Source organism: Plectropomus leopardus, chromosome 12 (assembly GCF_026936395.1).
Source record: "Plectropomus leopardus strain MGB_pleo_1.0 chromosome 12, ASM2693639v1, whole genome shotgun sequence".
Lineage (NCBI taxonomy): Eukaryota > Metazoa > Chordata > Actinopteri > Perciformes > Serranidae > Plectropomus > Plectropomus leopardus.
In genome coordinates this window covers 9,354,670-9,382,412 of record NC_142187.1, presented here as the reverse complement: position 1 = coordinate 9,382,412, position 27,743 = coordinate 9,354,670, and the positions used below count along the sequence as shown (strand labels likewise).

The 27,743-nt window shown below is 37.9% G+C and overlaps 1 protein-coding gene across 2 annotated transcripts in view; it reads right to left on the bottom strand.

Moving 5' to 3' along the window:
* slco5a1b (solute carrier organic anion transporter family member 5A1b) overlaps positions 1–27,358 on the bottom strand; it is a 259,950-nt gene extending 232,592 nt beyond the window's left edge. Inside the window, exons 1-2 of one of the 2 annotated variants that reach the window (XM_042498012.2) lie at positions 27,023–27,358; positions 9,171–9,221 (exon numbers count right to left, since the gene is read on the bottom strand). In XM_042498012.2, the coding sequence (XP_042353946.2) occupies positions 9,171–9,221; positions 27,023–27,125 (154 nt within the window). In that variant the 5' untranslated portion in view covers positions 27,126–27,358. Of the gene's footprint in view, positions 1–9,170; positions 9,222–24,330; positions 24,466–27,022 lie in introns of those variants that run through there. The other variant, XM_042498014.2, reaches the window with a different exon arrangement.
* Between the last annotated feature and the right edge of the window lie 385 nt (positions 27,359–27,743).

Sequence of the window (27,743 nt, the reverse complement as noted above, 5' to 3'; positions counted from 1 at the left end):
ATATTAAAACATTGAGGTCACTGCTACAACATCTATAAGATTCTAATGATAGTACATTTGTAATAAGACATCTCATATTTTTATTTATCATCAGGATTGGGATCAGTAGCTCTTTTCTCATCTTTTTCATCAAACTGAACAGAAACGACCAGAAAAAGCAGGGAAGATTCAATGCTTCAGCGTATAAAACCTCCAGGAAGCAGAAAGACAGTGTGAGATTACAACAAATTCACCAGACTCTAAAAGAATGTCGATGCAAACAAAAGCAGTAAGCCAGATTGATTGGGCTTCTCCACATTGCCAGTCGCCTCCCGTCTGCAAACATTAGCGGAGCTCAGATAACCTCGGTGCCTCCCGAATGCAGCGCCACTGAGCAAACTCACAGTGCAAATATGATTCATCACATCCAGCGCAGATCAAGTCATTTGGGGGTAAAACTCAGATTAATCTATTGCATGGCTGAACAATCGTCAGAAAACACAGAGACAATGAGTCTGTGCTAAATCTGTTCCATTTGACTGAAAGGGACAGGAAGTTCCATTATTTTTGATCTCTGATTTATTTGTCATGGCTTTTCCTTGAATATGAATTTAATTATAACTGGTTGTATGACTTCTTATGTATTTTGTGAAATCTGCTTATCAATGATGTATAAAGTTATTTAGAGAAATGACAAAAAAGAATTAGCATTATGTGCAATATTTTTACAAAACAACTGTAAAAAAAAAACAAACACCTGAAGCGATTTTCAACTTTCTACAAAAAGAATTTCCTACATCACTAAATGAAGGATAAATCATAGCTGCCCAGGATGTGTTCAATGATCCAAGACATTAATGTCGGATGTTCATAGTAAACATAGCCGGAGTTTCAAATGATTAGGTAAATGTATGTAAAAGTAATCTCTGTGAGCCAAAACTCAGGCTTAGACTTACGTCAGCTTGTGACAGATTTCTTTATATGATTATTGCTCCAGGCACACTACTGCAAGTGCTTGGAATAGACTGCTACATGTAGCTACATGCTAACATCACAAAAACATGTAACCCTCTAGCTGTCAGTTTCAGATCATAGTGCTGCTAGAACATGTCCAGGTGTGTTAAGAATCTTTTGTTGCTGATTTTTAACATGGCTACTTTACAAAACTATTCCTTTGCTGCAAGTACAATGCTACATGTAACTACAAGCTAACGCCAGGGAAACATTGGTTGCTGATGTTGTTAATTACTCCCTGATTTTGGATCATAGTCCTGCTGAAACATGTCTACTTGTGGTTCAAAAGTTTTAATAGCATTTTTTTAAGTGCCACTATACTAATAATGTGTATAAGAGGACCCCTTTAATATCTAAATAATTATGCTGTAGGCTATTGGGAAAATGAATGGCATTATATAAATATTAGTCCATTAGGCAACAACAGAAAATTAATCAATAACTTCTTTTCAGTCCTTCTTTTTAAAGCAAAAATTTGCAGGTTCCAGCGCCTTAAATATATGGATTTCAGTATTTTTGCGGGATTCATACATGATAATAAAGTGAATAATTTTGGGGTTTTGACTGTTGGTTAGACAAAACAGGGCATTTGAGGAGGTCACCTTGGGCAGTGGGAAATTACAATGGGTTTTTTTTTCACTATTTTCTTTATGTTTTATAGACAAAATGCATATTCAATTAATCATGGAAGTAATGTTAAGATTATGCTATGATTAAATAAATCGTTAGTTGAAGCCCTAGTTAACACATGTAAAAACCTTGGGAAGGGAGTATGTTTAAGTATAACTGACAGGCAGTCATCCTTATCGCTGTGGCCAGACTCAACTGTATGCTGGGGCTAAAAATGAAAGTCAGCAGAGGTTCCTATGCTGCAAAAAATGTCCATCTGAATAGACAGTTTTTTTATGAAATGGTAACATCTGATTTAATTAACTGGACTGTCCTGATATTATCAATAATTAAAACAAACTGTAGCAAATAAAAGTCAAACTGTTTTGTGCTGCCTTTTATCACTTTGTTGAAGCATACCATTTAAAAACTCACTACCACATACATTGATGGTTATAAGGAGCACTTTTTGCAGTGTAATAAAGCCAACCCTTTCAGGAGTTTGATGCGACCGGCTCTAAATGTGGCACCGCTCCGTCTGCTGAGATGACAGTCACAAAGAAAATGTCGTCACTGATGGAGCAGCGTCTCTGTGCAGCTGGCCTTTCTCCTTTTGTGCCCGACATGTAAGGTTTAAAAGCTGAGAAATAGCAAAAAGTCTACGGAGGTGGGTGGACATCCTTATCGCTCCCCGCTGACTCCTGGCTTATTGCGTCAATCCCAGGATGTCACTTTATGCTGGAGGTAAAGTTCACTGAGGGTGAGGATCATGATGTTATCCTACACGTTTTAGGGGGTTTGTCAAAAGCACATTTAAGACATGAAATACATAATCTTGCTATCTTTATCTACCTGTTAAAGAAATGACTTTTGTACTGGAGACGTAGTTGTTACATTTAGGGTGAAAGGTTGACGGTGTGAATTGTTATGAAATAACGTCATGGCGGGAAAAGGGTTGGAAAAATGGGAGCATGCTGTAGAGTGCGGGGATATACAATATGCATGATGAAACATGTGAAATCATTCTGAAGCGCATGCACAATGGAGCATACATAATAAAAATGTGTTTTCTGTTACCTCACAGGCTGTATCAGTGATGGATTGAAAAATGTATTTTGTTCTTGAAGCTCCAATTAACAGCTTTCATGAGTCCTGGCTACATTCGCCCCCTTTTCTCACAGTGAGTGCCCTCATACATTTCCTCATCAGTTTCATAATCTAGTGCAGAATTCTGCTGTTTCATAATGGTGGATGGTGCAAAAGTATGAAAAGACAAGGCGTGAAGTTGGGGCTCTAATTCAGTTCCTATTTGCTCACATGGTGTATCTAATGCATTTTGTTGGATAATCATAATATCATTCATACAGTTGGCATGAGTGGAAATTGAAAATATTAGATGGGAGACTGCCGGTCCGACTATTACTGTGGTTTTATTTTTTCATTTTCCTCTCTTGTCCCACAATGAAAGGGGAAAAAATAGTATGCATTGATTTATCTTAGTATAGACTGACAGCATACAGACCGATCCTCAGTATTAAGGCTAAAGATTTCCGGCAACATTAAACCTGTTTGATTTTGCCGGAGCGTTAAGAGAGAAGGACTGACAGTTCAGACTGAGTTTTATGACCATATTACACAAAGGATTGAGATTATGGGAGCGCACACTAACTGACGTACAGCCAGTATAAGAGGCAACTGTAACTGATCAACTTCTGATAATGTGCAGAGTTCTAAATGTCATGAAAATGTCATAAGCATCAACTTAGGAGGATTGTTGTCATAATTTTGACACTTTACTATTAAAATGAATATGCAGACATAGGACTAAAATGCAAAATTGCCATCATATTTCTGCAGCAAGGTGCATGGGCTTTGTAAGGGTATATGTACATTAATTAGACCAGTACAATAATGACATGTAGCTAACTACTTTGCTACACAAATACATTTAAACAGCATGCATACAGGTAGGTATGTCAATGATTAACCTTAACTGGTTAACCTTCGCAAATATTTCTGATCAGTTACATATGTCGGTCTATAGATAATTTTGCCTCTCTTCAGTTTATTGCACTGCACATCACCTGGGTCTGTTGGAGGCTAGCTGGCGATGGTGCTTATTCAGGGATTACCAAAACACAATAACACCATCTCAACCTAACAGAGTTTGCTTGGAAACATTGTGCACACCCTGTGATCTCCTCCCAGGTTGCTCTGGTGATTAAGTTGCTTAATTTTGAGCCACAGCCCCCCTTTAGCATTGTTTACTATGTCTGTTTGCACAGTTAGCAGTGTAAGCACAAGTAGTGGTGCTAACATAGTTAAAGGGGTTTAACATGGGCCACCATGTTTCTGCAGCAATGGCGTTTCAATGGAGTTACCGGTGGTAAACATGAGTGAGCTGGGCTGCTCTCACCAGACTTTGAAGGTGCACAGTGCAAAGCAGTCAAGGGTAACAATAGCTAACCAGTGCAGACTGGAGGTTGGGCAGTGGGCACTTTCCGCATGTGAACTCGGCTAACTCGGCTTACCGTCTGCAAAGCCAACATAAAATATATTAAAAGTCGAGACATTTACATCACAAAACATTTAAATTTCACCACCTCTAAATGAATAGCACCTTAAAATGTGGCACTAAAGCTCACTGAGTCAAGAAAGCACCAGACTAAAAGGAAAGGCATCTTGTATTCTACATTTTTTTTTTCCCCTTAAAAATTAAGCGGTTATTTACTTGTTACTGGGCGCCGGGCTATCAAAAGCAAAATTACCTGAAACTGACATTCCCATATAGAAATATACTCATTTTCATATTTATTTTTGTAGTTAGGTAATTAATACAACCATGAAAGAGGGATTTAGCTCACTACAGTAAAAATAAATAATGTCAAGCAACAAAACTACCCTTTTGGTGCGGCCTAATTCTTGATGTCATAACAGGTGTCAGCTTGTGGATGCCCCTAATGTGACGCACTGATCTGGGCATAGCCTGACGGTAACATTATTGTTTCAACCCACTAAGGGGAGGGGAGCAGTTGCTCTGTTGGCTCTATGTTAGTCAGTGTTATATTACTTTCTGAAAGACTGTTTAATTCTTTAAAATATCCAGAAAAGTTGCGCGTATTTTCCGAGTAATATTGGCACAAGTGTAGCATTCATCCAGGAGAAGCTGTCAAGTGTAAAATGCATTTAACTGCCAAGGCCAAGGTAAAAGAACAACTTGTTTCCTCGGGGTATTGAGATATTTTCCTAGTTGTCACACTCTCCCTTTGTTGTTGGTAGAAAGAGAGAGAATGTCCTCAGCTGAACAATACCAACATTACTCATTGTTTTGTTTTTTTTTCTGCCAAGAGATTATAGCCAGCTCAGGCAATCAGAGCTGCTGTGTGTCCTGATAGAGTCTGAGCTGCCAATCACCAACACAACGGAGTGGCATTGTCTGCGAGGGGCAGTTTGACAGCAGCTATTGAAGCAGGTCAGAAACACGGAGGGTGAGAACAATGGCTGGAGGTGCAGCCACCGTAGCTTTTCCACTGCGAGATCCAGCTGTCAGCGCAGCCTCACCTCACCTGACTCACTCACGGGGAGCTTTTCATGCTTTTGCATGCATTTGGACTGAGAGTGAAGCTGAGCAGATGAGTAGCTCTGCCAGAACAACCAACACTGTAATGGACTGACGGAATCATTTTAGTACTCGTGTTTCATTATGATTAACATGTGTGGTCGAATTTGGGTGAGAACAGAAACATTCATATGTGCAACACCCACCAGTGGAGTGAAATCAAGTTAGACTATATTGACCTTAAACAGCCTGCTACTTAATATCTGCCAACCAATGGCATCATCAGGTTATGAGCCCAAAGTTAAGTTATGAAGGTTAAGTTTAGGCAAGTAAAGTTGCATAGATTAGGTTTAAGAAAAGAAACATGCTGACGGCGTACCTTAAAATAACTAAAGTTTACTTGGGTTCAAACAAGACACAAACACCACTCTCCTGGAGGAAAGTCCTGTGTTGCTTGACCCATCCACCACCTCAACCTGCCACATCACATGGACTTTTGCTCTTTACATCTTAACTCCTGTCAGCACATTGGTCACATGATCACAGCCTTTCTGAATGGTGTCATCACATTACATGGCATGAGTTATGGATTAGTCGATAAGTTTTAAAAGTAAGGTTTATGAAGGTAAAGTTAGGGTGGTTATAGGTTTGGGAAAGTAAAGTTACATAGGTTCAGTTTAGAAACAGAAACATGGCAATGATGCACCTTAAAATGACTCAAAGCAAACTTGGTTTCACACGGGACATAAACACTGGTCTCCTGGGGTAAAGTCCTGTGTTGTCTGAAACATCCATCCACCCAACCTGCCTCCTAACTTGGACGCTTAATCTTTATAATACTCCCTTCTTTACTACCACAGCACATTAGTAACTTGATCGCAGTTTTCTTGATTACATGTGTTATATGAGAATTCTGATGAATTGCTTTTCGTGGTATATGAACAGTGCATGAGAACAGTCTATCCTAACTTCATGTTGCTATTGCTGACTGCAGTAGGTAGAAGCTAAATATCGTATTTAAAAGACAATCTTTGGTTTGGTCAGAGGGATGATCACTCAAAGGCTGGACAATGTCCTCCACCACAGCTGGAACAACAGCAGAAGAAACATGGCACCAAAACTACTGAACAACCATCCAACTGAGGGTTTTTTAGTGACAGATGAAAGAACAGAGGCAAAGCAGTAAATTCCACAAAAGTGTACGCACTGCAGAAATCTGCAAAATGGGTGAAATTCCTCTCTCTCTCTTAGGCTGCTGTCTGACAACTGTTTTCTTTAATTTTTCAACTTTTTATTTCCTGCTTTATGTTCTCCCTTTATGTAAATAGAAGTCAGTCCTTTTTTTGAATCCACTGTGAGCAGCTGTGCCAGTGATTTACAGACTTTAACTAAATGAACAGAAATAACATCAACAATTAAAGAAGACAGTTAAAGAAAATAATTACAAAACAACTTTCTTGTGCAGCAGAATACTTTCTGTCAATTCAATATAATGTTAATCATCCTGCAAGCACTAAGATATTACTGGTGACCCCTTCATGTTATCCTACCACCCAGTATGTGAACCATGACACCCTATTTGATGTTTATATCAGTGATACTCAACTTTACGACCCAAGGGCCAAAAGTAGCCCCCGACTGGGAGGCAGGTGGCCCGCCAACCATTTTCTAATTCACAATGAAAATAAAAAGATTTACACAAGGAATGTTTTTTGTACTTTTACTTTTACTACACTGCCATAGTGTATCACAACACATCAAAATCAGAGATTATTTATATTAAAAAAGTGACAGGAAACAAATACAACTGAATATTCCCTGGAAAAATATGACCTTTGCACCCTCAATAACAGGTACAGTGCTACAGAATTGAACTGAATGCGGTATATTTTGCATTTCCTAATAACAATGTCCCTCCCTGATTTTTCCCATAACCTTTCAGAGTCACAGAAATAAATAATATGTATATGCAGTTAAATAAGGAGAGCAGAAGATATGAGTGTGAGTGTGATCAGCAGAGCAAAGAAAAATATCTAGCAGGGCAAACTATCCAAATAAAGGCAGTTAACACCGTTTTTTTTTTTTTCATCAAAGCGAAACAAGGTCACCTGAGGCAGTCACAACACAGACGGAGAGCCCGTCTGAGCTCGGCTAAAAATAAAACTCACGGCTGACATAATGATATTCTCACAGAACTAGACATGTGTTTTGTTTTTGTTTTCATCCCCACCTCCTCTGTCAGAATTAGATTACAGGGCGCATTTCAAAAGGACATCGCGCACACAGGAAAAGACCAACCTAATGAATTCAGAACAAACACACCCTGCCTGAAGTAAACACACGTCAGGAAGCAGGTCAGAAACAAAGTCGGTCATCTGTGTACCCGACACCACGGCCACCTGCACCTCCGAACAGGCCATTCACATGCTTAATGAGATTATACAACAGATTCAAGCAGTCTCTTATCTCTGTTGGCTCTTTGTCTTTCCTTTAAACCCTGCAGAGATGTTGATAAGTGAGGCCTGCTCTGCACGGCTTCCCAGTAAACCAATGAGATACGGAAAACAAAAGGTAAGCTCAGAACAGATAGAGCACAAACTCTGGAGAGTAACTCGATTATCATCCGCCTGACCCAGCGGAGTCACAGATGAAAGAGTTTCCAGGATTCCAAAATATATGCAGATTATTTTCTGTGAACGACTTTCATGTTTTGAGCTTTTTTTGATTCTGGGTTGATTCTCAGCAGGGGTTCCCTTTCTCTTGATGCCAGACAGGCCGCAAGGGAGGAGTGAGGCAGAGAGAGAGAGTGGCTTCATATTTATATGTGTTTGTGAGGGTTTAATTATAAAACCCAGCAGTTGATTCCAAAGAGGCCAGAATGAATGTGAAATTAATACCTCTGCTCATTTTTGCTCACTTGCACACACATTTAGCAAATGCCCTGCCTCTTGTAACTGTGATCTTTAATGCAGTAGAGACTAAATATGTTTTGGACCCTTTTGTTGAACGTGTTCCTGTTGAGTACACTGTGATCAGCCGTTACACAAACAGTCGTTGGGTTCAAAGCAAAGCAAAAAACTACAAATCCAAGATCCAAGAGGGAGGAGACTTCCCGTTACATTCGACCACTTCCAGTTTATGAACACAAAGTTAATTACACCAAACCGCATGGAGGAACGACTAACTATCTTTCAACTTGGGATTCTTTATGCCAGGGGTCGACCGATTTTGCTTTTTCAGGGCCGATTCCAATTATTAGAACTTAATGAGACTGATAACTGATATTTGGATCGCGGCATACATTTACAATAAAAATGTAATGTAAAATATTTGTCAAAATTTAGAATTTGGAATATAACAAACTTTAACACAAAATTTAGTTTAAATGTCTAATCAAAACTAAAACTTTCAACATCACATACAGCAAGTTTCATGTGACATTTTTTATAAAGTTCAGTTTAGTGAAAAATAAAAAAAATACAGAAATAAAAATGACTCCCTGGGGTCTACAAAGGGCAAGTTCCTCCCATGCTGACACTTTCTTCTTATCTATTGCAGACCGCTTTCTTTGGTGTTGGTTGAGTTTAATAAGCACACTTTTTCATTAATTTATTTTATCAGTGATCATTAAAATAAAACACTGATACACATTATCGGCAAAATGCCAAATAACGACCCCTACTTTATGCTCCTAATTAGAGCTTCCTTTAAGAAAAGAGCTTTGGCAAGGCACACATGAACTCCCTGGATTCCTGGTTTTAAAATACAGAGAGAGTCCAAGGGGTTAATGTAAGTAAGTGTTACAAAAATTTAGTAGTCTTGTTCATGAGCTGGCTATTAGTGAGTTACAATTGGCAGTCTTAACGAGAACATCAAAGCTAGGAAGTTATCAAAATGTAGTTCCCTCTCAGCTGTGACAGATAACCTGGTTGTGTGGCACAGGTGCCATAAATAAGCCGAAATACTTGAGATGTAACTGCTGGAGGGAAGTGTGTGTTAGACATCTTACCGTTGACGCAGATCTCATATGGTGCGCACAGCTCGTTCTCAAACAGACAACCTGTTTGGGGAGAAACAACAAACGGGTTAACGGGTTGATACGGGACAATCTTATATAGACATTTTAAAAATAATGTGGTCATAAAATCGATAATATTATGTATATACACAGCGGACACAAAGGGAGAGAGTGGTAGGTGAAGAGTTTGCTTTGTGGCTGTAAATGATACAGGCTTGTTCTCAGTCTGAAAAGGCTGTCTATTAGTTTGAGCAAAAAATACTTCAAAATATTTCATCCCCAAAATGGCCATTTGTATATTGATTCCTCAGCTTGTGATAGGTTGAATTTGTAAAGAAAACTTTGCATGCCCCAAAATTCTCTGTGAATTAAAGTAAAAAAGGGCTCTGTTTAACAACAGCAAAACTGTATCAAGCATCTGTTTACCACAAAGTAAAACATATCTTTCTTCAAAGCCAGACTTCACAAAAACAGCAATTGTAGGTAAAATGACAGTTTTGTCAATGGAGTTTGGCTTTGAAGAAAATGGTGGTAAGTTTTACTTCCAGTTTAGTTTTGAATTCTAAAGTTTCAGAGAAAAGGTTTGTGTTTGGGCAGTATTGAGCACATGACTGGATAACTACAACTTGAATATACTGCACAAATTGTTTAAGAGTTTGTCATTGATGTTTTTATATAGTATTGCTGTTGTTAAACGTGGACCCCTATGACTTCAAACCATCAAGAACTTTCTTGGGTTTTGGATTATTTGTTCAGTGGAGGGGAAGCCGAAAGAAGGGAGTTTTCTTCACAAATTCAAGACAACATGGGATGAGTAAATGATAAACAAATAGTAATTTGGGGCAGATAAATAAACCTTTAAATCTGTGTTCTGTGGATTATTGAAGTAACTGGGACTGTTTCTAAAAAGACACATTGCTATTTAGGTTTTGAAATCAGAAAAAAAGAATTCAATCTGCCTTCATAAAGTCTGGATGGAAGGAGACATCTCAGAGACAAACACCTCAAAACGTGCACAAACATAAAACAAACTGCATGGAAAATTTCATTAGAGGAGAGTGAGACACGCCATTAGGTTGAACCAACACTTCTAACACAACCTTAATCTTAATGTTAAAAAAAATGGCCTTCTAAAGTCTTATAAGACTGGGACATGAGACTAAATGGCTAAATAAGACATCGCTTGTGTTTTGGGCTATTTTTGTGTTGCTATATCTGTCAGCCATGGACAGTAAATGCCTGCGTTTATCCTGAGTTAACACTGGGATAAGGCGGATGCATCAAGCTGGCTTCTTCAGTGCTCCTGCGGGAGAGGAGGCGAGGCAGCCATATTTTATTCTGTTCCACTTACAGGAGATCTGGCAGCGTATAACACTTCTTCACACTCTGTCTGCCGCTCCATGGTACAAACACACACCGTTCTACAATCTGTCAAATAGACATTTCTGGACCTGCAGAAGATATAGGCAATGGCAGTGGCTGTCTGTCCTTTACCAGGGGTTTATAGCACAAATAACTGAATCTATTAATATATCTTGTCAATAAATATAGTGTTCATTAATGATATGTTCATAAGTCCTGGGGAAAATCTTTGATGTGCCAACTTTAGCTACCAGCTATCATGAAAATTTAAAGAAAAAAAATTGCACTTCATCATGAAGACAAAGGTGCTGCTAAAGAACAACAAAAGCAGACAGCAGTTGCTCGAAGCAGGTGAAAGCCATTTGCAGTAAATTTGCTCCTGCAGCTGCTACACAATAAAAGCCCTCCTCCAAAGAACTGATAATGTTTGATTGTGGCTACAGACGAAGGTCACCAAGGTTAGCTTGAGTTTAGCTGAGTGTAAACACTGTTCTTAACCTCCTCCTCTTTCTACTACTACTACAACCACTACATCTACTACACTACTTCGACTACTACTATAACTTCTATTCTACTTTTACTAAGACTACTGCTGCATCTACTGGTCTACTACTACTACTCCTATAACTACTACCACTGCTTACTATTCCTGCTACATATAATAATCTACTACTTTAATGACTACTACTACATCTCCTAGCCTAGTTCTACTGTGTGTACTAGAAGAAGACGAAGAGAAAGAAGACGAACAGGACAAAGAAGACGAAGAAGGAGAAGAAGAAGTATTCAAGATTCACTTTGTCATTTGTCTTATGTATCTGTTTTACAAAGACGACCCATATGTTTTTTGGTGGCTTGCTCCAGAGTACCACAGCAGTGCCTGGGAGGTGAACTCCAGCTATCTGTCCACCATTCGGACCTTGCCCATTCAGGACTTGAACCAATCTAAGTACCCACAGACTGAGCTGCTGCCTGCCCTACTACTCCCTACAATGTAATCTACCTTTATCACTATGATGCTATTATTTACTTATAGTAGTACTTGAACTGATACCTGGCGTACGGTACTGGTACCCAGCACTTACTTTTCGTTGGCACTTTACCCTTTCTGTGATTAAAATTAATGTTAATTTTAGCCCAAACTTCTGAATTTAAACACTGTTAATTATTTGAAACATTTTCAGAACAGTTTTGTTATTTAGTTTAATAATGATAAACTTGTTGCCTTGGCCGGCTTTGCATTTCGCATTGAGTTTTAAAAAGCGCAAGGACTCTTGCCATCGCATTTGGCTTGCCTTTGTGCTCTGTGTAGCCAGTAAGCGTATCAGACGTGTTTTATCCTCATGAAGTTCATCCAGCAGATACACTCTCATTTTAAACTATGCAGGAATGCAGCTGTCTGCAGCGACTCCTTGCAGCTCACATCTTAGCTGCTCCTCACGGGCACAGCCACGACCTGAAACATTTATTTAAATCTTAAGACACTTTTTTCAATGGTGCACACATGAACATGAGGTTGATGCCCAATAAAACTAAAGCTACGACTGGATCTACTTACCTGCCACTACAACTGTATATTAAGCTACCACTTCAGCTACTGCCTGTGCTACCACTATTATTGCTATTACTACAGTTACCACTGCCTCTACTGCTATTATACAACTACTATTATTAAAGTACAACCTCTGTAACTTTCACCAATATTTGAGCCCTTTCAGTATACTAGTACTATAACTACTTTGGTACTACCAGAAATACTTCCATATTATTACAAGGACAGCTACAACTGATGCTTTTCTAACACTCATGGCATTCATAAATATTCAGTTTAAAATGTTTGTCTAGCTAAACATGTACTAATGATAATAACAATCAACTGCATTCATAATGTATGCACTGAGGTGGGTGTAAACACACACACACATGCACACACACATTAGGGAAATTCTCCAGGGACTGTAACAGGCAGGGAGCCAGAGCACCAGCTCAAACTAGCAAAACCATGGGATGCTGTAACCATGGCAACACTTGTCGCTGAGTGTCTCTTTGCCTTCCAGAGATCAAACTATGGCAACGATTACCACCCATCATCTCTCTCCCATCATCACCCTTTACATCAACGCTCTGTGCTCCTGTTTGTGGCATTATATTGTTTCTCCAGTGAAGGTTTTGCTACACATACGAGCTATATTTTCAAAAACACATTCACACCTGAGGGTATGCCACAAAAACCGCTTTCAGACACCGAGCAGCTCATTTTTTTTAAAAAAGCCCAAGCACGTCAGCATAAGCAGTTATTCTACAGAAGGACAGAGCTCATTATTCATTCACCTCTGCTGCCCAAATTCCTCCAGCCGATTACTTTTCAACAAGCTTCTGCAGCCCCTGTTTTCTTTTTTTTTGGTGTAAACAACAGATGACCTTATGTTGTTTTTGCTTGTTTATTTTTAATGATAGCCACACCACATTTTTTACACAAAAGTAAGCAAAAGCAGGCTGTCCATTTGAACTCGGGACCATCACCAGCAGATTTTATCAGCTGTAACACATCTAGCTAATGAATGCTAACTCCACGAGTTGGTTTAACTCCATGTGCAGTTAAACTTAAGACCGTCACTAGCAGATTTTTGTCAGCTGTAGCTGCATAATGAAAGCTGAGTCTATGAGCTGGTTTATTGCTGGTTTGAATGGGGTAGTGTTTACAGTGTTCACGCATTGTGACATGTTTTCTGATCATTTCAGAAATGGCGCAGGCCATGGACCCAGATTTTTTGTTTTGGGTCCATGGTTAAGGCTTATATACTGTAATTTTAGTTGGACAGAGTTGTTCTTTGTAATTTAATAACATGTCCGAGGGAAAATGTTGACATTGCCAACAGCCTCATCTTTTTCCTCCGACACTTTGCCTTTGGATCACATGCATCGCTCGGTAGCTTGCAAAATTGTTAGCAGCCTCCATGTTGCCATTGCCTAGCAGGAGTGCTCTTTAAGGCAGGATCCGAATATATGGCTATTCAAATATTTGTTAAATACACGTTAATCTTCCATTTGCTGGAGATAGTATGCTGTGTTCCTGTTTCATAGGGCTTAGTTGGGTTATTATGAGTAGATTGAAGGTCAATAATAATGTGTTCATGTTAATATAAACTGTCACAAGCTGTGTAATGTCATTAAAAGTGAGTCTCTTTGTTTTCATTATACTGCAGCTGCAACTATCTCTCACACAGTAACAGGAATTTAATTTTTTTACCCAGCGGTTATCAACAGGTTGTAGTTGTACTTAGTAACTGTTTTTTAACTTTACATACACATAGTGTATTGTGTCACAAACGCTGTATGGCTGTTGGAGGCACACCGGGTTTTTTTTATTTTTGTTTGTGTCTCTCTCACCTGACGCTGAAACTGTCGGGGTCAGGATTTCAGGTTTCTTGGGACTTGTTTTAAGATTTAAAAAAAATCTGTAAAAGTGCTTTAAATATGCACGCTATAGCAACAGACAAAATGCCGAGCTAAATAACGGAAACTAAAACTAAAAGCCAAAGATCGGTATCCTCACCAGGTGATGATTCATGTAGGAGACGTGGATATGCAGCATTGCTCTTGTAGTGTACAGCTTGTTAGCCCGAACAGAACAGTATTATTTGTAAAAATGGAATTAAAATGTAATTTACTCTAACATTACTTACTAGCATACCTTAATTACTCGGAAAGGCAAATACAGCCCTTCACATCAGTCATTTTGAGCCATCATAGCAGGGAAACCACAGCTGTAATAATTACAACATTAACGATGCTTCCTGTAATTAGATGGAAGCAGTCTCACTTGTTTAATAAAGTTCACTTGATTCTCTTGGATAATTACTGAAATTTAAACCTTTAAACCTTTAAACAGTATCATATTTACTATTATTTTCTGCTACCAAAGTTTAAATTGCAAAACAAATCCAAAATAAAACAGAAAATGCTCAAAAGTTTGCATAAATCACCCAAAAACACTCAGACTCCTGCCTGCAACCAAAACAAACTGCAGCCACGTTCGCCTCTGAGATCTAAATGTGTTTTCCAGCTTTGAGTTACGTCTAACAACCTCATTTCTTTCTACCCAGGATGCAGTTGGTCTCTAACGAAGACATATCAGAGTGAAGTCATTTGCTATGAGCTTGTGTCGTGTTTTCTGGATATTCATTATGTTTCTGTTTCGGTGTAATTAAAAGGGATAGTCACCCGAGGCTGTATTTGTTTACATCTCAGTGGAAAAGATGCCATAATCACAGTAGTTTTCCAGCAGATGTGCTCTTGTTAAAAGCAGAAACATGTAACACAGAAATGCTGTTTACGGAGAGGCAGAGCTTTTTACAACAGCTTTGGGGCGTTCATGCGGTGTTTGGGCCAATTTCTCCAAAACAGCATAATAAGAGCAAAAATATACAAGCGAGAGAAGCAATACACAGAGGCTTACCACTAAAAGGGAATTATAACATTTGAAAACAAAATGGTGTACAGAGATTTTGGAAGAAAATTCTTTTTCACATGCAATATTAAATAATTCATAACACAGAAAAATGTAACATTATATCCAATAAAATAAAAATGGTCTCTAAGTAAAGCTAAGTGAAGTGGCAGATACATTTATTTTGTCAGCTTGTAACGACTATTTCGTCTTTTAAGGAAACTAGTTATTTTATGTTTAATAGGTTTTATTAGCTTCTGTTCATTTATTATTTGAACTTCTATAATCTGTTTTAGTGTCTGGGCATTTTCATGGACAAAATTTCAAAACTTTTTATGACTTTTCAAGGACTAATAATAACAACTTTTATTTTCTTGCCCCACTTGCCCAAGGTTTTTCAAACATATCAGATTTAAGCTCTATTCAAAAATAATTTCAGCAGTATCACATAAAAGAAGAGACGGGACTAGAGGAGAAAATGAGTAAACATGAATGATGCTAAAAAAAAAAACCCTTTGAAGCTTATTACAATAAAGGAATGTGCTGTTATGTTACATCATGTGGAAGGTTATCCATGGAAGATTACTGAAACTATTTTATCACACACACCAAAATTCCACATCTTTTCCAAAACTTTCAATGACTTTTTGCTAATACTGTGACTTTTCCAGGTTTTCCATGACCACTGGAACCTTGTACTGTTCATGAAAGACTTTTTAAGAACCCCCTTTGATGCACAAAGATGGCATAATGAATAAAATTACATTTCAGAAAAAAACGTTTTAAACTACTAAAAGCCAACATTGCATAGGCAAAAACATGGGAAGGTTTTGTTTGTTGTTAAAATGATATAAGGATCTCACAAACATAGTTGTGGGCTGTTGCAATTTCAAATAATATATTGTTAGTCAAGGTTGAGGATGTCATCCAAAATAAGGCAACAAACCTCACTCCTGACTCAAATAGCTATGTACATAAAGATGAGGATGATATGATTACAAATGTTTTAGATTATAAAGTATATGCCTTCATTCTAATGAGGTTATGAGCCAAAGTGGACCTTAAATTCTTTAAACAATCTTTAAGGAAAAATGAGGATGATATGTAAAAAGAGTTTATAGATTTTTTTCCCCATCTCATGTCCAGATAAAAAGTTTTTTCCAGCCAGTTAGAGGTGGAGGAGATGGAAGATGGCTCTGCATGCTACTTTTGGACTTTTGCTGCCACCCTGAGTTGTTTTGCGCTCTGCTTTCATCACTCCACGGCAGCAGAGTGTGAAATAGGTTGCGGTGTTGCACTGAGGATGGACACCAAGCCGGCCATGCGGGAGGAACAGAATTTCAATCAGCTTCACCCTGTGAGCAAAGAGCAGCGTCCAGGCTGTGGCCTTTAATGCCTCCTGGCAGAGCTATTACAAGCTGCGCTCGCTGACAAAAAAGGCACTACATTTCCCAGGATGCCATCTGTCTGTTTGCATCAGACAACCACTGCTCCAGAGAGAGAGAGCGCCACAGACTCAACTCAGAGTGGTCACCTTGAAAAATAAAGCCAGGGAGTTAACTGACCATATAAACTTTTGGGTGTATTCATCCATGGTTAGACGGACTTGAAAATAAGAAATAACCCATACTGTAATCATGTTATATAATCTATCAAAATTTAAAATGCTGTTTTACGTCTGTTTACGTACATTAAAAATATCAAAAGAAGTGCACCCTCAAAATGTATGTGTAAAATGCAGCTGCGCTTTCGACGTGTTGTCAGTTTTTACACCACATTTTTGCAAATATAAAAAAAACACTTCTGTCTCTACACAAACAAAATTCAACCTAACCATCTCCACTGTTTTTTGCTAGTGGCTGAGTGGGAGTTTCTATTTGAAAAACACGCAAAAGAGCATGAAAGGACCACCCATGAAACTCTAATCCACTTTACAGGACTGGCTTGGATAATGGATCATCAACATAGCTTTTTTGTTTGTTTGTTTGTTTGTTTGTTTGTTTGTTTGTTTGTTTTTTCAAAGCAGCCAGCAGTAAAGTAGTCCTACAGAATGACATTACTAGTATATGCTGATCAATGGATCTGGAAGTAACGCTGGTTTACTGATGCTGCTGTAGGCACCAAGCTAGTTAGCCAGGCATGCTAATGCTATACTGTCAGTCATTCCTAAACTTTTGCTTTTGTGCTTTTGGAAATGAGTGGTTCAAGGATATTTATTTACAGAACAACACGGAAGGTAACATCGCCCTGGTTCTCTTGGCTAATAACCAATGGGACTTTTCTATAACATTTTGGATAAATGCAGGAAAAATGCTTTGAGGCAAACTAAATTAATTGACGCTTGCCCTTTTTTTTTTTAGCAAGATAATCTAAAAGAAGTAAATAAACATGAAGTCTAGACGCAATCCCCAGAAGTAAAAAGCAATCATTATGATAGCATGACTACAACATCACCATTAAAACTAAGCTGTAAAGCTGTGTTTGTGTGATGACGTTCTGTAGTCTCATTTAGCCACTTGTTAGCATCTTTTTTAAGAAACATAAAGGCATTACAATTCACAAGTTGGGTAATTCCTGAAATTTAATGTTGTGGAATCAAACGTCTCTTCATCTTGTGTTAACCACAGACCTTATTCCAGGCACCTCACCAAAAACCCATCCACAGTGACAGATTATCGGTATGACATCGTATCAGCGGGGGAGAAACTTTTACTTCAGGGAGCTATCTTTATTTATTCATTTTTTTGTTTAAATTTTTATTTGACTTTCTAAAAAATTGGCGGGAACTTGCTGTATATGATGTTCAAAGTTTCAGTTTTGATTAAACCTTTGCTAAAGGCATTTAAACAAAGTTTTCTGTTGGAGTTTTTTTATATTCCAAAGTTTTGACAAACATATTTTTTTATTGTAAATGCTTTATCACTTCCAAATATCGGTTATCGGTCTACAACTACAACTACTAATAATCTGTACTGGTATCGGCCCTGAAAAAACAACAACGACTGACCCCTCGTTGACAGTTCTTCTCATTTAGACGCTATTTTTCAGTTGATCAATAAGCACCTCTGTCAAATAAATGAATAAGCACAAAATGTTACTTTAGTTCCCCATACACACCTTGTTATGGCTGCTCAGTTATGATTAAAGTTTGTAAGGGTGGTCTTCTGTTCTGTTTACAACAAATGACTTCCATCATTTCCCTTCAGCGTTCAGCTCTAACCTTCTCAACCAAACAATGTTATCTCTGCTGGAGTGTTTACATCTCTGGAAAGTTGATAACAAATTGGGGTCGCAGACTGAAGGAAAAGGACCAAGCCTTTTGTAAATCTTTCCCTGCCTTTGTAGTTTTATTGTTAGCTCATCTAAAGTCTGACTAACTTTTAGGTTTTTCCCATGGCTGATCACAACTTTCCTAATTGGCTGTCTATGTGTTGTCCATCTATATGTGACGGGTCTTCTGTAGCGTATCATGCCTTCAATGTGTCCACTTTTTTTTGTTAAAAATGACAGCTATCCAATTTGTTTGGGCCTCAGCTCAAAGAAATGATCAATCACAACAACGCAGACGAACACAAAAGGAAGGATTTGGAAGCGCAAGCGGCATTTGATCATTTTTATTTTGTCGCAGTAGAGCGAGGAAATCCATTTCTCAATTAGGAGGTGTGTGCAAAGCGGGCCACCTTAAATTGGCGGTAATCTCTCCTTGTCTTCCCCTCCTCTGTCTCCTGCAGCGACAACACAACCGCCTCCATCACCTCCTCCCTCATCCTTTTTTATCCCTTTCCTCTCATCCTCCTTCCTCTCTTCCACTGATTGTTCAAAGCCGCGGCATTGATCCATCCATCTGGTTGAATGAAGCAGCAGCGCTTTGTATTCAGAGCTCTCTTTTACTGTAGCTCTCTGATGCTGGCTGCCTTCATTATGTGTAGAGGGTACTGCATAGACTGTATATAGACAATCCAAGTTAGATTTTTATGGAGAAAATCTCTTGTAGTTCTGTGTTGTTTTCTACGAAAGTTTTTAATTAGCCTGCATGCTGTGAAAATCGCATGAACATTTTTTGTCATTTGCATATAACATAACTTGTGTTAAAGGCAAACGATTTTGGTGAGGCTTAATTAACTCTTACTTGACAATTACATACTTAAAAATTCTATATGCAACATTCAGAGCATTGATGTGCTTAATAGCATTAATTAGCAAACAATTAGCAATTAATAGCAGCAAAATATTTTGAAACAATCTTATGTAAAGATTTACTGGAGTAATGGCACCTTCAGTAAAGAATAAAATCACACTCCCTCCGAGCTTCTCTGTAGTTTGTTGTGGTAAGCTAGTTTGGCTACAGGTTCATGAGTATATTCCTATAGCTCACAGTAGCGGTGATCACTGATATCGGGATGGCAGCAGCGTTGCTGTTGTTCAGCACTGTTTATGTAGTTAGCACCGTCTGGTCCTACCTCCATGTTAACAACCATGTGCAGACAACTCATACACTCTGAATTTCACACACAGCCCCTTTAAATATTAACATCTTGAGCTTGATAATACATTTTTTTTTGAGGTAAAACAGGAAGTGGATGCACCTAAAACGATGGCAATAACGAGGGAAATTAATTTTTAAAATCCTGATAAAAGGAAGAATTTCAATAGTTGATTAGTCGCGTATCTTAATAGAATGCTTTCAATTCAATTATTATGCAGTACAAAACCGTTTTTAAGTCCATATTGCAAAAAGATACAGCAATTCTAACCAGATTGCCTCAAATAGGAATCAAATGACAGCAAAAAAGCTGCATAGGTCTAAAATAAAGTGCATGTCTGTCATTTTCATTCATATAATTGAGATTAGAGGTTAAGGGGCCGATGTGAAAGGGCTGTGCTGTTTTACTATCACCAAAATGTAGCCTAACATGACAAGTTTGGTACACCTGGATTCTTCTAGTTTCATATGAGACTAGTATCATCACTCTAGCTTTAAAACTCAGCCAATACTGTTGGCAATTAACACGATTTAAATTTTTTTTTTAAAAGGTTTTTTATGGACCTTAATCACATTGCAATTACCATGTTAACGCTAACAGCCCAGTATAACTCTCATAGGTTTAAGTAAGTTGGGTGATATTGCAGGTACAAGTGAAAAGCATGATGAGGTCATTTCAGTGGCGGACAGTAACAAAGGACAGCTGCTCACTCTACACCACATTTCAGAAGGAATTATCGTACTTTTTATATATATTTGTATATTGTATTCAAAATAAACACCACCTTTACCAGCTTCAACATTAAAGTGATGAACACATTAATGCATCACAGATTCTAACCCAATAAAATAATGTTTACCATCCTGAAATCCTGAGAATTAAAAATGTTGTTACTTTTTGTACTTTATTTTGATGCTGAATCTGAATGAATTCTTTTACTTTTAACAAACACTGTAGTCTTGCTACTTTTCTTCAAAGGCCAATTCCATCCGCATTGTTTTCAGGGTTTTTCAAATAGAAACACCCACTCTGTTAGCAAAAAGCAGTGATGTAGGTTACAGAGCTGATGGCCTCCCCTCTCTTAACCCCCACAAACGCCTGCCACTACTCAAAACAGCTTCTGTGGCAGTTTGCATGACAATAGGTGTCACCAAGACCACATTTTACCATGATGACACACAAGTTAAAAACAATACAAGCTGTCATTGTCCCAGCTGGTCATAGCACTGCATTTATACTTTCTGTGTCAACTAATATTTGTTGACAGAATTCTTGAATTTTGACACATGTAAAGATTCATGGTCAGGGTATTACCAAAACTAACTGACAGCTTTGACACTCCCAGTAAACAATTACCAAGGCAGTAGACCAGCAATTCAGTGTGGTCTGTAAAGTAAAATTACACTTTTTGTCAAAAGAATCTGATGGCTGTGGATGGGGCCAGCAGCAAAATGTACTTACCACCTAAAAAACGAAAAAAACAGTATCACTTTAAATGTATGCTATATTTTAAATATTTTAACTATTTCCCCTTGCCATCAGACAGTCCCTGAAGCTGTTATATCGCTCTCTTTATTGGGAGACGGAGCAGAAAGCACAATAAACCCTGCAGGGCCGAACACACACATTTCACTGAGATAAACGCTGAGAACAGATGTGGTTTCACCTGTGCGGTGAGAAGAAACCAGAACAGGAGGAGGTATCAATCAACACAGCCAGACACGGACGCCTGCAGCAGGTAGGAACAAAGCACAAGTGACAGGCCTTTCATCGCACTTTCACTTTCTGCATTCAATAAACATTGATCCACACTGATCAATTTACTGATTCACGTCAAGTCAGTGCAGACAAAGCATCAATAAAGCAAACAGCAGTTCAGTTACAGCTGGGCTTAACCACAGGATGACGTCATGTGTTTTTTTCGGAACTCTGAATAATCTTCAGCGATTCACAGAGATCCTCTCACAGCAGGAACACCAGGGGAAGATCCCCTTTACTCTTTCATCACAGCAAAATCCATGCAGGGGTTTTCTATAAGTGAAAGCAAAGCTTTGTGTTGCTGCAAAATGCTTCGCTGGTGCCAACAAGATACCTGACTGTCAGTGCAGAGACCGAACCTCCTCTTTTCAGGTAACCAAAGAAGCAAAATGTCTCATTTGTTCACTGTTGTCAATAGGGCTGCATGAAACTTGTCAAAATGTGAATTAGTTTGTATTTGATCAGCACTCGTCCATTTGACACAGTGGCAGCCGGCTGAGAAAAAAAATAATCTTGTATTATAGTTACATAATAAGCTAAAATATGATCCTGAAAACATTTTAGGCAAGAAATATGCAACACAGTAACTCAATCTATTCTATCAGTACTGCTTAGTTTTACTGTTTGATCAGGGTATTTTTTCTGGACATTTTCCTTAACCTGTTTAAAAATATTTTTTGTAAATCTGCTAATTTACTGACAGGGTGCTCATTTCTTTTTTTCCCCCATGTTTTCGAAAGAAATTGAAATACTTGTGAAAGGCATCTGACCACAATGTGGTGTCAATCTAGGTTTCAAATGGTTAAACTGTTCATGTCAAGTTGTGAAAGTAGATGTATGACAACCCTGGAGGAGACATTTAATTCAGATTTTTTTTTTAAAAAAAAGCAGTTAATATTATGGGATCTTTGACTGTGATCACGTGTCACAGCACAGTAACAGTAAAGCACCTCAGCAGCTCCTCAGCCTTGCCCGAACCAATCAGCATGGATAAAATGTTAATGAGCGTTACCATGGCTACGGTCACACCGGGAGAACCAGCGGTGACCTTCTCCAGGTCCACGTTAATGATTAGGAGACCTGAGCTGAACGCAGTGTACGGTTAAAATCCCAGGAGAGGAAAATCTGGAGCGCAGAGAGGCTTTACAACAAAACGCACTGTGAAAACAAACATATATCCCTGTATGTGTGGACAAACAGCTGACAAGACCAGACAGAGACAATACATCAGTACATCAAAGTCTCACATCACTAAGAAATTCAGTTCAAATGGTTATTTCACACATGATATCTGATGTTTGTCAAATGCAAAATGACCACCACCTCGCTTTCAGAACTTTTCCAGCACTCTCATAACCAGACTGCAACCAACTAAGATTTCACACTTTAATTTGCACAAACTGCTTCTCAATTAAAGACACAACCCTCTGGAACTCCCCACAGCTCAAAGTAAAATCAGGATTTTTAAATGTTTTCTACCACATTCAAGCCCCATTAAAACGCAGCCAGAACTACAATCCTGCAACTAGTCATTATTGGTCATCATTTAACTGAGTTAAAGCTTTACGACTTTTGAGCTCTAAGAAGCATTTAAGCCTTTTATTCCTGAGCAAATTGTTTGGATTTCTTTCAAAAACATAATTAAAATAGCAATGAGCAACTTGGCAAGAAATGGCCTGTAAATTCCAAGAAATTAATAGATTAAGAATTTCTTCTCTTTTTTAAATTAGGGACAATTTCACAAAATTATTATTACTTTAATAATAATATTAATAATTAATTAAATTAACTTCATTTTTTAAGGCAATTTCCCTGTTTCTTTTGTTTGTTTGTTTGTTTTTAGTTGTTTTTTTTTTACTTTCTTTTTGTTTCTTTTGTTTCTGTCTTTTCTTTTGTTACACATTTATTTAATTTCTGAGTCATTTCTTCTTAAATTGCTTATTCCTGATAATACGAAAGAAATCAAGCCAATCTTCCCTGGGTTTCAAAGTTTTAAGGCCCAGATACAACAAACAGATATCAAAAAACTAGTGGCAATGAAGGCCAACTGTTGCATCACCTCAAGTCGTCTGTGTCTTGGCCAAAAAGTTGCAACTAAACACCCCACAAACACTACAGCCAGCTGGCGTTAACACCCTGCACCTGCATGGAATAACACTCCATAGCAACATGCGGCTATAGTCTGTCTTTGTCAGTCAAAACAGAAAACCAGCACATTAACAACACAAGAACACATTATCCAGGATTCCCACATATTTTCAAAGACATCATTTCAAAACTTTTCCATGACTTAGAGGTCCCATAATATATTTTTTATAAGTTATGGTAAACAAAACTTTGTCACATGTTGATGCATAGTAGTGCTGATAACACTGACAGCTACAGAAAATACATTTGCCATTACATTTCATTATGAGAGGCTAACCACAGAAGATTACAATAACAATTTTACTCAACACAACAAAGGATCAGGACTTTTTAAGAACTTTCAAATGATTTTCATCACTTTTAGAGGCCTGGAAAATGTGATTGGGAATTTTTGTGACTATTCCAGGTTTTCCATGACCCTGGGAACTCTGTATTTTTGTGTGCCCTAGTGAACAATCACAAAAACGATTACAAACCATTTCTCAATGGCTAAAAAAAAATAGTTTTACCTCATTTAACAAGTTTGTTTTAATCTCACTCCCTCCTGACTTCAGTCATTTGTTCACTTTCCTCACTTTTGTTTCTCTTCTCATGTGCAGAGCTGAACTGCCAGTCAGAGTGATTTAACTCACAGATAGGCCCCGATGATGATTCAAAATGATAGATTGTCCAAAAAAAGCTGACAAAGGCTGACTAGTACAAAAAGTGTGGAGCAAAATACAAAAACTAGGCCCAAAAATAGCCTTGGTGTGTCAGGGCCTTTACAAACAAACTCAGAAACTAAACTTTAAAACTAAATTACAAGTTGTGTTTCGTTTTAAATAGCAAAAGTTTACATTCAGTGTTTCTCACAAAACATTGTGTGTTTTCTTGAGGTCTTACAAATGGGTTGAGAGCATTTCCTCACACATTAAACATTTGAAAAACAGCTAGTGAATATTGGACTTACATTCATCAGGTGGACACAAACGCGCCTCCAAAAGAATGATCGCGTTGCTCTGCAACTGCTGGATGTCAAAATAAAGAGTTTGCTAACATTTTAAATGTGATGGTCCCTCCATGTTGTTGTCATGTTTCAGCTGCCCTCACACAGCTCAATAAATCAGTTACTGTGGGTGTGTCATAATCTTCCTCACTGCCTTTGCTGGCGTATTGATACGCTTGTTTGCGCGTTACTGCCACCCATTGTCGATCAGCAGAACAGCATGAAACCAACACAGTGGCCAAGAAGCTCAATTGAGAATCAGCAAGATTATTAAATTCTTTTTGGAATACTTTTGGATATATTTAAGTATTGAAACATTCCTTTATATGAAATTGTTCAGTATGAAACTAATTATTTTCTTTTCTACTAAACAGTGGGACTCATGAATGATTGGTTTAGTAACCAAATGAGATAAACAAGAAATAAAGTTTTAATTTAGTTCTAATGTTTATGTAATCAATACAAGGGGGAAACATGGCAGTTGTCTGAAATACAGCCATGATCGAAATATTTACCAAAATTGCAAACCCCACAGGTTCATTCCAACAGATGGTGACAATGCAATAAATAAGGAGAATCAATAGCAGGTAGGCTACACTGTAGGCTGTTGATATTTTTTTATACGCACTATTGCGTACATGCATTGCTGCGACTACCACAGAAGAATTAGGCCTTGAGGCTGAAAACATAAAAACTGTTCATTTAAATGGCCAAATGTCATTAAATGTCAAAACTGTAACTAAAATACTCTGTGGGGTAATTTTAGTATTAATACATACATACATATATATATATATATATATATATATATATATACACACACACATATATACATACATATACATATATATATGTGTGTGTGTGTGTGTGTGTGTGTGTGTGTGTGTGTGCGTGTGAGTGTGTGTATATCTATATATATATATCGCCATAAAGTCATTGAAATCAGAAGCAGTACTGGTAGATAACCCTATCATAGGATTTGGAGTATAAATAAATAAAGTATACATGTATAAATGGAGGCTGAGCGCTACAGCTCATTGCTCTCTGTTGTTTCACCGCTCGTCTCCTCAGCTGAGTCTGTCCTGTGGCTGCCATACTCTCTGTATGGCGGTTATGTAATCTGAAGGAGAAAGAAGGAGGAGGAGGAGGGTCTGGACACACACACAGACGCATACACATACACACACTTCCCCCCCTTAGCACCAGCTTCTTGCTGCTCTTCCTCCTCTCACCATCTTCTACAACACATCCCTGCATCAGTCATCCTGTATCCTGCAAATCCTCAAACCAGTAGGGGAATATTAGATATCAGCTATTTATAAACTCTGTGCATGAGAGAAATTAATGTCCTCAGGCCACACACACACACACACACACACACACACTTTTATATTTCCGATCAATACCTGCTTCTGTAAGGAGCACAAAGCTGGAAATCGGAGAATGTATAGTTACGTTTATTTTATTTTTTGCACTGATGTTATCACTGATGGTTGTTGTCTGTTCTTGTTTACAACTGAGCATAGACCCAAAACCGCCTGTTTTTGTTCTTAGATGAAATGTGGTGCTGTTGATATTGATTGTAGTCTGTTAGTATTGTATTTCTCTAATTTTTATTGAAGATTTTATTCATTTTTTTGTGGGAATATCTCACTATTGCATTCATGAATTATTTCTGTTATTTATTCTATTAATTCTGTCAGTTATTCATTTATTTATTTTCATTTTAGTATTTTTGTGGTACTATGTATTTTTTTATTTTTAATATTTTATCAGTTTATGTATGTATATATGTTCTTGCTCTGTATTTATTAATACCATTCCTGGATTAATTGACATAATTAATTTATAATATATATACATACATATATATATATATATATATATATATATATATATATATATATATATATATATATATATATATATATATATATATATATAAAATTAATTTCATTTTCTAAATATTACCTATTAAACTGATAATTTCATTTATTTGGTGTATATTCTGCTGGTACTGTGTTATTTCTTTTTTTTTCCTAAATACTTATTATATTGTATACAATATATGTTTATATACTTTTTTAAATGTCTGTATGTTATATTTTTAAAACCTGAACTACATTATTTTTTATTATTTCATTTAAATTACAATAAAGTATTCTGCTATTATGCAATGTATATGATTTATTGTACATTTATAGGCCAACGTGCACGCAATTTTTGTTACACATAATCCTGTCAAACAGATGTAAGGCTTCTTAATAAAATGATGCCTAATTGTCCTTGTATTAGCTCAGTTTACCGACTAGTTTACCGACTTGTGACGTCTCGGCGGCGCGCCGCTGAGTTTACGCTGCTCTTACATGATCTCTACATTATAATATTCCTGTGTGGACTTTGTTGTGTTTGCAGTGGATCTTTTCCTGAAACGTGTGACCGGGTCACCGTGTTTGTTTTTCCTGGGCTCAGGTGAAGCTGCAGTGAAGCAGCCTGCCGGTTCTTGGCAGCGCCGCTGATACAATATTGACACAGATCAGAAACAGAAATAGTCCCTCCGGTTTGTCTGCAAAATGGCTCTGAGTGGCTCTCCACAGCACCGGAGACGGTACGGAAGCAGCTCATTAAGAAAACAACCATCCGGTAATTCACTCACCAAATCTCCTGTCAGCAGAAGCGGGGAAGCAGCTCAGGGAAGCGAGAAGGAGGAGGAGGAGGAGGAGGAGGTGGTGGTGGAGGAAAAAAGCCAAATGATTCATGTCTCCTCTTGGTTATTCTCTCGAGTGTTAAAAGGCCATTTCTTCCAGCGAGGTTTGGTTCGTCTTCCTTCCCGTTCAGAGCGGCTCCTCCGTGGCTGGGGGAGCAGAGGAGAGCCGGGACACACGGGCGGCGGATGGATGTTAGAGGAGAGGAGAGAGGAGAGAGGAGAGAGGATGCAGGGCGTTCCTCCTGCTGCTGCTGGAGGCTCGAGCTCTCGCAGCGTCAACGCACGTGCAGTTAAGCGTTTCATTTCCGGTACTTATTTTCAAAATAAAGTCTAACAAATGCGGTAAGGTGCACATTTTTAGGATGAATTTAAGGCTGTACGTTAAGAGTACATTATAATTTTGTTTTGTAAAAAGAAGCAGGAGAAGTAAAATGTAATCACCGGGGATAAAAAAAATCACCAAAAGCAACAATGGCAAGTAGCTTCAAAAGTTGTTTTTTTTTTCAGCGAAATACTTTTAATAACATTTAAACTATATTGTGCATTTATAATTTGGTGTGATATTTGATATTTATCCCATTGATTATGGTTGGACGCTTGAGTTATGAGTATCTGTGGTGATAAAAAAAATAGATTAAAAGAAAAAATCAATCTAATTTACTTACACATA